Source organism: Ursus arctos, unplaced genomic scaffold (assembly GCF_023065955.2).
Source record: "Ursus arctos isolate Adak ecotype North America unplaced genomic scaffold, UrsArc2.0 scaffold_4, whole genome shotgun sequence".
In the NCBI taxonomy this organism is placed as follows: domain Eukaryota; kingdom Metazoa; phylum Chordata; class Mammalia; order Carnivora; family Ursidae; genus Ursus; species Ursus arctos.
This window is the reverse complement of record NW_026623056.1, coordinates 32,970,698-32,984,101: the sequence shown is the minus strand read 5'-3', so window position 1 is coordinate 32,984,101 and position 13,404 is coordinate 32,970,698. Positions and strand designations below refer to the sequence as shown.

At 38.9% G+C, this 13,404-nt stretch overlaps 1 protein-coding gene across 5 annotated transcripts in view; it reads right to left on the bottom strand.

The window, feature by feature from the left end:
• GSK3B (glycogen synthase kinase 3 beta) overlaps positions 1-13,404 on the bottom strand; it is a 201,925-nt gene that overhangs the window by 84,022 nt on the left and 104,499 nt on the right. For all 5 annotated transcript variants that reach the window (XM_026494220.4, XM_026494227.4, XM_026494232.4 and 2 more), the window contains exon 4: positions 1,312-1,422. In XM_026494220.4, the coding sequence (XP_026350005.1) occupies positions 1,312-1,422 (111 nt within the window). The remainder of the gene's footprint in view (positions 1-1,311; positions 1,423-13,404) is intronic.

Here is a 13,404-nt window from a genome sequence, read left to right as displayed (position 1 = left end):
AGTACAATTTTATCAACATGGGAGCTAAGTAGAAAATAGATCAGTAACTCCCCCAAATCACTTAACTTAGTGGCAAAGTTGGGTCTCGAAACTAGGTCTTCAGGAACTAAATCTAGGGTTTCTTCTGCTTCATAAATCCATCACCATTCTAAACTGCGAAGTTCAAAGATTACTTTAAGAGATTTAGGGACTTCAAAGGGATATTCTATTGTGCAGTTTACCCTTGAATAGGACCCTGCTATCTTAAAACCAAAATAAAGTACTAAAGTAAATATGTAGTACAAAAACTATGTCTTTTAGTTCCTACTATGATCAATTTAACCACCAACCTCAACCAAGTCTGATAAGTCCAAATAAAATTATACTGGAATCAGATTTTTAAATTCCTAGCACTGAATTCAATGGGAATCCTGACTCCTTGTCATAATTATCTAGCTACCAAATTTCTGCTTTGGTACCCATTTTATTACTATAAAGTTAAAAATTTTAACTATTAAGTAAAATTTAATACTCAATCTGAGAACATTTAGTCAATGCCATTTTATTTTCTAGAGTCATTTCCATAAAGCATAAAATGCAAAAATTATATTTAGATTAAGGTAGACTTTGAAACTTAACACCTCATTTTCACAATGTCATAGTTAAAAAATAGTAATCTGTGTGTCAACCATACTTCAATAAAATTCTTTTTAAAGATCTGAACAATCTAATAACAATAAAAATGACAACAATGTTTCTAATCAGCGATCACAACTTTAATCAGAATTATGCTGGATAAATTCCTAGCCACTTTCTTATGAGTTCTTTCACAGATGACATTAGGTACTAAAAATTAAGTAACAACTTCATAAAGTCTGTACATATTTAAAATTATAGAAAGTTTAAACTTTAGCTACAGTTACGGTATATCTATAAATGGCAATATAATGTTTAATCTGATCATATATATATTTTATAATTTTATATGATAATGCCTGCTCCTTTTTCAGTCTATGCCATAATAAGGGTATTAGAAATTAAATAAAAAGGTGTCACGGCCAGCAAAATTAAAATCCACAAATGTCTGTGAAAAAATTCACTTTTCAGAACATGACAAAATATCTTTAATATGAGAGTCATGAAAGTTTAAAAGGTAAAGGTTTCATACTTTAAAATTATACAAGAATTTAATGAAGGTCTAGCAATACCAACTTTGCAGCTCCCCTCGCTCCCTGGCATTATATGCAATAATACAGTTAAAACACATTCAGCACATTCCTTGGCTCATATTACGTACTTTTTAAAATGGGAAATTGCTCCACTTTTACATACCTTGACATAGATCACAGGGAGCGTCTGTTTGGCTCGACTATAGTGTCTGGCAACTCTGTATACTGTTTCCGGAACATAGTCCAGCACCAGATTAAGATAGACCTCATCTTTCTGAAAGAGTTTATTAAAAACAAACAGAAAAACAAAATCAGAAACTAGTCTTTTAAATATCCAGAGTAAAATCTCTATACATTTAGTTTCACTTATTCACATTTTTAAGATTCATGCATTCAATTTTAATTATACAAAATTCAGAATATAATCATAATAGTAAAAACAAGTCTACTGTACCTTTTTACTAATAATTTCATGGAAAAAACCAGCCATTTCAATCTGCTAAGATTCCCAATTATATTTAAGCTATTATTTTGGTAATTAGATTTTAGAGGATCTCACCGGTCACAAAATTTCCTATTTTCTAGTTTGAGAATCAGTACCCTCATATCCTATCAGGAAAGCTGTCATAATAGTAGAGTGAATACTAAATTGGGAGCAAAGATTTCCAGCCCTTGCTCTTCCACTAACTAATGTATGCAAGACACTTAATCTTTCCAGGCTTCAGTTCCTTCAACTAGAATATGATTGGACTAGATGTTCTTCAAAATTTCTCTAACCTCTACAAAAAAGATTCTCTGGTTATCTGATAGTCTATAATTAGTAGAATAACCACTTGTCTTCTACAAGTAATTGAAAGAAAAAGAATAATAAGGCAGCGAGTTACCATACTCACAAGTTTATTGCAGGTCATATGTTTAAACATCCTTTCTCAGCAGCCTAAAGACACCAATCCAAGATCAGTAGATAGAAAGAAGGGAATTCCAACTAAATACCAAGTTGGAAAGAGGAATAGAGCGCTACCTTTACTCTGTTCATGTGAACAATATAGGTAAACTGAGGCAGAAAACAAAGTTGAGAATCACTTCAAGTCTAGAATTGGCTACTGAAGGGGAAAAATCTGTAGGTAAACAAACTTTCACAGTCTTCTCAATTTGAAATCATGTTACCTACCAAAATGAAGTGAAGAATTTCAATTTTCAGCATTTATTGAGCATTTTCTATATGTCAGTAGCCACTGCAGAGGAAGTAAAGGTGGAGGTATAAAAGAGATGACATCTAAATTGAGTATGAAAGGAGCATTTAAGGCATAGAAAAACTACATTCAAGATGCGGGGTCAATGAAAACAGCAGAGCTCAGGAAACAGTTTAGTGAGATGGCATGCCATTGACTCTACTACCTTTTCATTATCCCTCTCTCTTCCACATTCTCCTCTCTTCTCTCCATATCCAGCTTAAGTTACAAGGTCTACCATTACCCTGATTCTCTAACACGTGGTCAGTAAACAACAACAAAGGCCTGCTGCCTGTTTTTATAAAAAAGTTTTATAGGAACATAACAATGCTCATTCATCTAAGTATTGTCTATGGCTGTTTTGGGGAAGAGCCAAGTAGTTACAACTGAGACCATAGCCTGCAAAACCAAAAATATTTACTATCTGGCCCTTTATGAAAAAGTGTGCCAAGTCTGCTCTAGCATATATCCTTCTCTTATATCATACCTGTTTGATAAACCACAACCCTGGTTAAATCCAGCTGCCTATTTATTCCATGTCTGTATCCAAACTGCTGAACACGGCTACAAAAACTGTGCTGCTTGGTTTCACAGTAAATTCATCATCAAGAAATTCAATTGGCCCAACAATCATATATTTGCCTACTCTATTCACTTTCCCCAAGTACTTCATTTCTTCTTTTACTTTGCCTCCAATACCTGTTTTCCCATCCTCACCCTCAGCTGGTGACCTTGCTTGTACCACTACATGTGCCTATCTACAGCATCTAACCCCATATGCTCCTCCTTCCCTTCTCTAACTAGGGATAAAGTGACTAAGCTCCTTTTTAAGGTAAACCCTGCTACATGTAAAAAACAATGATACTATTCTGCTTTTCCTAATCACAACCAACACTTCAGTTATTTTCCTATCTCTCTTCATTAATTATTCTCTCTCTGTGGAAGCATTACAATCTGCACACAAACTCACTGTTATTTCTCCCATCGTTAAAAAGAAAACTCTAACTGCACTAACTACCACCATATTTTCTGCTCTCCTTTAAGTAAAATTCCTCCAAAAAGGTGTCTAAATGGACATTCCCCAATACCAGTCTCTTCTAATTCTCTCTGAAACTTATTCCAAATAAGACTTCAGCACCACTGCTCCACCAGAATTGTTCCTTAAGATCAGTAATCTCCTTGTTGCTGAATCCAATGTCAATTTTCAGTCATCATCTTATCTCTCCTTTTTACTTGACTGAGCACTACTGTTTAACATAGTTGGATCATGTTCCCTTCTTTCGAATACTTGCTTTACTTGGGTTCTAAAACACTATATTCTTCTGGTTTTCATCCTACCTCAAAGACCACTCTTCTTGCTCTCCATTTCTGGCTCATTCTATTACCCTTTCTCTCTTAAGGAATGGAGGATCCCAGGGCTCAGTCAGATTTCTGTTCTTTATGTAAGCTCACTCCTGTGATGATCTCATCCAGTCAGGTGGTTTCGATAATACTCTACATTGATGACTCCCAAATTCATATATACGCTGGACCTTTCTGACTTTAACTCCAGACTAGTATGTCAAATTGTGTACTTGACATTGCTCAGGCCAAAAACCTTAGAATCATAATTCCCAACCTCCTCTTTCTCTCACACATATACATACACCAAAAAAAGTATTAATGGTTCTACCTTTAAAATTTACTCAGGATCCAACCATTCCTTACCATCGTCACTGCTACAACCCTAGTCTGAAACACCATCACTGCTCACCTGGATTATTGCAATGTCCTCTTAAAAGGTCTTTCTGCTTCTACCTTTACCCCTTTGGTCCATATCAACAAAACAGAAGTTAGATGCCAGCTCTTCCACTCCACCTCATCAAGATTTATTCTTATAAGTCGTCTACAAGGTCTTCCACACACACTTCCTTATTTCTCTGTCCTCTACTCTACTGCTGCCCCGTTGCTTGCTCATCTCTACTGACAATAGCTTCCTGCTGTTTCTTGAAAACATTTGGCAGGCTTTCCCATTCAAGGCCTCTATACTGATCACTCCTTCAGCCTGGAATGTTCTCCCCCTTCAGATATACACACTGCTCACTTGCCTCAACTCCTTCAAATCTTTGCTAAAATGTTACTGCTTTAGATGGCTTTCCCTAATTGGGCTTTCCCCAATTTCTCCACCCCACACTCCTACCTGCCCTCCCTACTTAATTTTTCCCCATGATACTTATCATTTTCTAACCACATAGAAAATGCTGCTTCCCCCCAACTAGACTAAGCTCAATGAGAGGTAAGATTTTTGTCTGTTTTGTTCACCATTCTTCTCCACCTAGAATACTGCCTAGCACACAGTAGGCACTCAATAAATATTTGCTGAATAAATTAAGCTCAAAAGCAATGAATATTATTTAAGAATTAGGATGGCAGTTTTACAGGTCTGCTTTAACTCAAACAGCACTATGAAAAGTGAGTATGGAGAGGGGGTAAGACGGAAGGTGACAGTGAAAACAGTGTGAGCTTCCAGAAACCTCCTGCAAGTACCCAAGACCTAAACTAGGGCTTAGGCAGTAAGGACTGAAAGAAAAGGGAGGATGGGAGGGGCAGGTATATTGGTTACCTAAACATCAGAATAATAGAGAACCTGAGAAACAAAAAAATTGGATTAATTAAACAGTCTCTAAACTTGGGCGACTGGGCAGGTAAGGAAACAAGGAAAGCATAAAAAGGAAAAAAGGTGTGAAGGAAAAAGTTTTAACTTTTACTTAATGGATCTCAGATCTCAGAACATTTTAGGTGGCTATGCTCCACAGGTAGCTAGAAACACAGGTCAAGTCAGAACAAAGAAAAGAAGAATGGAGTTATGTCTAGAGATTTAGACAATAGCTAAAACGATGAGAACAGCCTCACTCACCTCAGAAGAATGTGTACAGTAAGAGAGTGAGAAAAGACTGAGTGTGGAATCCTGGAAAACACAAACTTAAGGAGATTACATTAGGGGACAACTTTGTAAAGACTAAGAAAGAGAACTAAGAGGCACTTTTTAATGCCTTGCTTTTTAGCAAGGAAATTTCAATAATGACGAGATGTGGAACAGCGAAGTGTTTCACTGGCAGGAGATAAGGACTGAAAAGGTTGTTAGATCTGGTATATCATGGTTCAGTGATGGTCCTGGAAAGAGTAGTTTCAGACCATGGTGTCAGTAGCAACCAACCTATAATGAGATCAAGAGTGTGCAGATGACAGGTGAGGAATACGAGGCAGCTAATTTAGTTTGTTCTTACAAAATCCCTCATGGTGAAAGTAAAAAGAAAGCCCAGAGCTGGTAACTTGAGGAGAGGCAAAATCGAAGAGAGACTGTAGAGAATTGTTGGTGTGTTTTTCATTTTATTTTTTAAATGGCTAAAAGAGACCCAAATTTATTTGTAGGCTGAATGGATAAGGATGGAATAAAAGGATGGAATAAAGTGATAAGAAAGGAAAGAAAAGGGATAACTGATAAAGCAATGTTCTAAAACATCATGAGAAATGAGAAACAAGAACACAGAGTAGTAGACAGTGCAATTAAAAGGCAAGGTTAGCATTAGTCGCACAAAGTATGTAAGGCCAAACTCTGATAGTACAAGTTCTGTGACCACAAGCAAGTTACTTAACTTCTTTCAGACTCAGTTTCCTACAAAATTATGCTAACAATGGAGGGGAGTTAAGATGGCAGAGGAGTAGGGGACCCCTTTTTCAGCCGGTCCCCTGAGTCGAGCTGGATAGGTACCAGACCAGCCTGAATATCCACGGAATCAGCCTGAGATGCAGGAAGATGCATCTGGATCTCTACAAATGAACATCTCCAGCGCTGAGTATTGAGGTTCGAAGCAGGGAGCCGTGAAACCGTGCACAGATATCGGAAGATAAACGGAAGGGGGAGGGAGCCGCCGTGTTCGGGCGCCAGGAAGCGGTAGCCACCTGCACGGGGGAGCGGGTGGACTCGCCAACGGCACCTGCGAGAGAGCAGACTGAGACCGTGAACTGGGGAACGCGAGCGACCAGACTGAGGGCCGGAGCTTCAGAGCACGGGAGCAGCTGGCAGCTGGCGACTGGTGGTGTTAGAAACACAAAGGACAGAGACGCGCCGGCCCTGGAAGTGAGGGCTGGGACGCCGGGTGTGGGGCACACATCCCGGGACGCTGCAGGGCTGAGCATCACCAACAGTAACAGAGTTAAAGTGGCCAGAACATCAGTGGAGAACGGTCCGCGATCCCTCTGTTCTGAGACAGAGGCTGAGATTCGGCCACTGCTGCTCTGACTCTCAGAAGAGGCACAGCAAACCGCCAGGGAAAGCCGCCAGAGAACAAAAGCCTGGAAATACCGGCTCACAGTGTGCCAATCCCCATCCCCCCTCGCAGGGGACACGGAGACTCTACTCAAACAGGGTTGCCTGAGTATCGGCAAGGCAGGCCCCTTCGCCAGAAGACAGGCTGAAAAATCAAGAAGCCCACATCCCTAAGATCCCTATAAAACAAGGGCGCACAGCCTGGGTCCTGGTCAATAATTTGGCCTCTGGACAACCCCGCAACCTCTCCTCATCAGAATGACAAGAAGGAGAAATCCCCCCCAGCAAAGAAAAGACAATGAGTCTGTGGCCTCTGCCAAAGAACTAATGGATATAGATATAACCAAATTATCAGAAATGGAATTCAGAGTAACAATGGTCAAGATGATGTGTAGACTTGAAAAAAGTATTAACGAAAATGTTAATGAGAATATAGAATCTCTAAGGGAGGAAATGAGAGCGAATCTGGCAGAAATTAAAAATTCTATGAGCCAAATGCAGGCAAAACTAGAGGCTCTGACGGCCAGGGTGAATGAGGCAGAACAACGTTATCAGCGAATTGGAGGATGGGTTAGTAGAAGAAAAAGCTAAAATAGAATCTGGACTCAAAACAATCCACACTCAGGAATGTAGGTTACGGGAGATTACTGACTCAATGAAACGTTCCAATGTAAGAATCATCGGCATCCCCAACGGGGTGGAGAAAAACAGAGGTCTAAAAGAGATATTTGAACAAACTGTAGCTGAAAACTTCCCTAATCTAGCAAGGGAAACAAACATTCGTGTCCAAGAGGCATAGAGGACCCCTCCCAAGCTCAACCACGACAAACCTACACCACGTCACGTCATAGTGCATTTCACAAATATTAGATCCAAGGATACAGTATTGAAAGCGGCGAGGGCAAAGAAATTTCTCACGTACCAAGGCAAAGGTATCAGAATTACGTCAGACCTGTCTACACAGACCTGGAATGAGAGAAAGGGTTGGGGGGGGGGCATTTTTAAAGCTCTTTCAGAGAAAAACATGCAGCCAAAGATCCTTTATCCAGCAAGTCTGTCATTCAGAATTGATGGGAAAAATAAAGACCTCCCAGAATCGCCAGTCACTGACCAATTTCGTAACCACGAAACCAGCCCTACAGGAGATATTAAGGGGGGTTCTATAAAAGTAAAAAGGCCCCAAGAGTGATACAGAAAAGAAAGTCACAACCTATAAAAACAAAGACTTTACTGGCAACATGGCATCATTAAAAACATCTCTCTCAATAATCAGTCTCAATGTAAATGGCCTAAATGCTCCCATAAACGCCACAGGGTTGCAGATTGGATAAAAAGACATGACCCATCCATTTGCTGTCTACAAGAGACTCATTTTGAACCTAAAGATACATTCAGACTGAAAGTAAAGGGATGGAATACCATCTTTCACGCCAATGGACCTCAAAAGAAAGCTGGGGTAGCAATTCTCATATCAGACAGATTGGAAATTAAACTAAAGACTATAGTTAGAGACACAGAAGGGCACTATATTATTCTTAAAGGATGTATCCAACAAGTGGATATGACAATTATAAATATATATGCCCCCAACAGGGGAGCAGCAAGATACACAAGCCAACTCTTAACCACAATAAAGAGACATATAGATAAAAATACACTAATAGTAGGAGACCTCAACCCTCCACTATCCGCAATAGACAGATCACCTAAGCAAGAAATCAGCAAAGAAACAAGAGCTTTGAATGCCATACTCGACGAGTTGGACCTCATAGATATATATAGAACACTACACCCCAGAACCAAAGAATACTCATTCTATTCTGATGCCCATGGAACATTCTCAAGAATAGACCATGTTCTGGGTCACAAAACAGGTCTCAACTGATACCGAAAGACTGAAATTATTCCCTGCATATTCTCAGACCACAACGCTCTGAAATTGGAACTCAACCACAAGGAAAAATTTGGAAGAAACTTGAAGACTAAGAACCATCCTGCTCAGGAATGACTCGATAAACCAGGAAATCAAAAATCAATTTAAACAATTTATGGAGACCAACGAGAATGAAAACACAATGGTCCAAAACCTATGGGATACTGCAAAGGCAGTCCTAAGGGGGAAATACATAGCCATCCAAGCCTCACTCAAAAGAATAGAAAAATCTAAAATGCAGTTTTTATATTCTCACCTCAAGAAGCTGGAACAGCAACAGAGGGACAGGCCTAATCCACTCACGAGGAAGCAGTTGACCAAGATTAGAACAGAAATCAATGAATTAGAAACCAGGAGTACAGTAGAGCAGATCAACAGAACTAGAAGCTGGTTCTTTGAGAGAATCAATAAAATTGACAAACCACTGGCAAGAGTTATCCAAAAGAATAGTGAAAGGACCCAAATTAATAAAATTATGAATGAAAAAGGAGAGGTCACGACCAACACCAATGAAATTGGAAGGATTATTAGAAACATTTATCAACAGCTATATGCCAATAAATTAAGCAATCTGGAAGAGATGGAGGCCTTCCTGGAAACCTATAAACTACTAAGACTGAAACAGGAATAAATTGATTTTTTAAACAGGCCAATTAATTATGAAGAGATTGAGTCAGTGATAAACAACCTTCCAAATAACAAAACTCCAGGCCCGGACGGTATTCCTGGGGAATTCTACCAAACATTCAAAGAAGAAATAATACCTATTCTCCTAAAGCTATTTCAAACAATAGAAACAGAAGGAAAGCTACCAAACTCATTCTATGAGGCCAATATTACCTTGATCCCCAAACCAGGCAAAGACCCCATCAAAAAGGAGAATTACAGACCGATTTCCCTAAAGAATATGGACGACAAAATCCTCAACAAGATCCTGGCTAACAGACCCCAACAGTACATTAAAAGGATTATCCATCATGACCAAGTGGGATTCATACCTGGGATGCAAGCGTGGTTCAACATTTGCAAATCGATCAGCGTGATACATCATATCAACAAGAAAAGACTCAGGAACCATATGATCCTCTCAATTGATGGAGAAAAAGCATTTGACAAAAATACAGCATCCTTTCCTGATTAAAACCGTTCAGAGTGTAGGGATAGTGGGTACATTCCTCAATCTCATAAAAACCATCTATGAAAAGCCTACAGCAAATATCATTCTCAATGGGGAAAAGCTGGAAGCCTTTCCCTTAAGATCAGGAACACGACAAGGATGCCCACTTTCGCACTATTATTCAACATAGTACTAGAAGTCCTTGCAACAGCAATCAGACAACAAAAAGGGATAAAAGGTATCCAAGTCAGCAAAGAAGAAGTCAAAATGTCTCTCTTCGCAGATGACATGATACTCTATATGGAAAACCCAAAAGAATCCACGCCCAAACTATTAGAAGTTATAGAGCAATTCAGTAATGTGGCGGGATACAAAATCAATGCTCAGAGATCAGTTGCATTTCTATACACGAATAATGAGACTGAAGAAAGAGAAATTAGGGAATCCATCCCATTTACAATAGCACCAAAAACCATACATTACCTTGGAATTAACTCAACCAGAGACGTAAAGGATCTATATTCTAGAAACTATATAAGTCACTCTTAAAAGACATTGAGGAAGACACAAAAAGATGGAAAAATATTCCATGCTCATGGATCGGAAGAATTAACATAGTTAAGATGTCCATGCTACCCAGAGCAATCTACACTTTCAATGCTATCCCGATCAAAATACCGAGGACATTTTTCAAAGAACTGGAACAAATAGTCCTTAAATTTGTATGGAACCAGTAAAGGCCCCAAATCGCCAAGGAACTGTTGAAAAGGAAAAACAAAGCTGGGGGCATCACAATGCCGGATTTCGAGCTGTACTACAAAGCTGTGATCACAAAGACAGCATGGTACTGGCACAAAAACAGACACATAGACCAATGGAACAGAATAGAGAACCCAGAAATGGACCTTCGGGTCTTTGGGCAACTAATCTTTGATAAAGCAGGAAAAAACATCTGCTGCAAAAAAGACAGTCTCTTCAATAAATGGTGCTGGGAAAATTGGACAGCTACAAGCAAAAGAATGAAACTTGACCACTCTCTCACACCATACACAAAGATAAACTCCAAATGGATGAAAGACCTCGATGTGAGACAGGAATCCATCAAAATCCTAGAGGAGAACATAAGCAACAACCTCTACGACATCGGCCAAAGCAACCTTTTTCTTTTCTTTTTTTTTTTTTTTAAGATTTTATTTATTTATTTGACAGAGAGACAGACAGCCAGCGAGAGAGGGAACACAAGCAGGGGGAGTGGGAGAGGAAGAAGCAGGCTCCTAGTGGAGGAGCCTGATGTGGGGCTCGATCCCAGAACGCCAGGATCACGCCCTGAGCCGAAGGCAGACACTTAACGACTGCACCACCCAGGCACCCCGCAAAGCAACCTTTTTCATGACACATCTGCAAAAGCAAGAGAAACAAAAGATAAAATGAACTTGTGGGACTTCATCAAGATAAAAAGCTTCTGCACAGCCAAGGAAACAGTGAAAAAAACTAAGAGGCAGCCCACCGAATGGGAGAATATATTTGCAAGTGATGCTACAGATAAAAGACTGGTATCCAAGATCTACAAAGAACTTCTCAAACTCAGTATGCGAGAAACAAATAAATCATAAAATGGGCAGAAGATACGAACAGACACTTTTCCAATGATGACATACAAATGGCTAACAGACACGTGAAAAAAATGTTCAAAATCATTAGCCATCAGGGAAATTCAAATCAAAACCACACTAAGATACCACCTCACGCCAGTTAGAATGGCAAAAATTGACAAGGCAAGAAACAACAATTGCTGGAGAGGACGTGGAGAAAGGGGATCCCTCCTACATTGTTGGTGGGAATGCAAGTTGGTACAGCCACTCTGGAAAACAGTGTGGAGGTCCCTTAAAAAGTTAAAAATTGAGCTACCCTATGACCCAGCCATTGCACTACTGGGTATTTACCCCAAAGATACAGACGTAGTGAAGAGAAGGGCCATATGCACCCCAATGTTCATAGCAGCATTATCCACAATAGCCAAATCGTGGAAGGAACCGAGATGCCCTTCAACAGATGACTGGATTAAGAAGTTGTGGTCCATATATACAATGGAATATTACTCAGCTATCAGAAAGAACGAATTCTCAACATTTGCTGCAACATGGACGGCACTGGAGGAGATAATGCTAAGTGAAATAAGTCAAGCGAGAAAGACAATTATCATATGATTTCTCTCATCTATGGAACATAAGAACTAGGAAGATCAGTAGGGGAAGAAAGAGATAAAGAAAGGGGGGTAATCAGAAGGGGGAATGAAGCATGAGAGACTATGGACTATGAGAAACAAACTGAGGACTTCAGAGGGGAGGGGTGTGGGGGAATGGGACAGATTGGTGATGGGTAGTAAGGAGGGCACGTATTGCATGGTGCACTGGGTGTTATACGCAACTAATGAATCATCGAACTTTACATCAGAAACCAGGGATGTACTGTATGGTTACTAACATAATAAAAAAACATTAAAATAAAAAAAATTATGCTAACAATGGCATCTATTTTAAAAGACTGTCTTGAGATTATAATAATCTATAAAAAGCTCTTTAAGCACATTACCTGGCAAATTATAAAGATTCAGATTTTCACTATTATCATCTTTAGAAGGAAATGATACCACATTTTTCTTCCTGTACATCTAAAATAAGCGATTAGGTTAGAAAGAAATGTAAGTAAAGTGAGTGTATGTCTGATGACCCTCCTTCTTGTAAAATAAGAAATAAGGTCATACGCAGAACTAAAGGCAGCAAAAGTAATGCTGCAGCTAAGAGAAGAAAATTTCAGAGATCAAGATTTAGACAAGAAGATCCCAGCGAAGATGAGGTCTACTAAAAGGAATACATAAATAGAATACCTAACTGGTACCAAAGGGTATGTACAGAGAAATGAAGGAATGGTTAGTCCTGGGTTTCAGAAAGATCATTAACACAAATGCTGAAAATCAAGAAACCTGATTTTAATAAATCATTTGACAAAGTTAATCACAATATATTTATGAATGACCTGAAGATGTGTAGTATAGCACTGTATTATAATTTAATTCATTTGCTAAACAATCATACCAAAAATGAAGAATAAAAAGTTGAAAACATAAATGTCAAGTTCAAGGAAGGTTTCCAGTTGTAGGACTACAAGCTCTGTCCTTCTCTTGTCCCAATCAATATTTTCAAATGATTTCATATATTAGGGGTTGCGAAAGCAAATGCCTTCATTGGCTAAGCAACAAATGTAAATGTGTGAAGCCAAAGTGTGTAGTACAGTAAGGGGTAGTGGTTGATAAATCAGATAGACAGTACAAAACATAACTAAAAGCATCCTAATTCATAAAAATATTAACAGAATGTGCTAGCCAAATAAAACACGCCAGGGGATAAATTTGGCAGTCAGTTTATAATTTCTGACTTTAACATAACCACCAAAGAGTGACACAAACCTATGAATGGCTTAAAATGGAAGACCAAATAAGAATTTAAAGAACTCTAATAGTCTGGAAACCTAAGCCAAACCTTCAATATAATACAAAACCCTATGATTAAACTCAGAGTATCAATTTATTATGTAGAATGACAGATAAGACTTGACAGTAATTCAGCTGAAAAATAAATGAGAGGTGTTAACTGAAGAGAACTTAA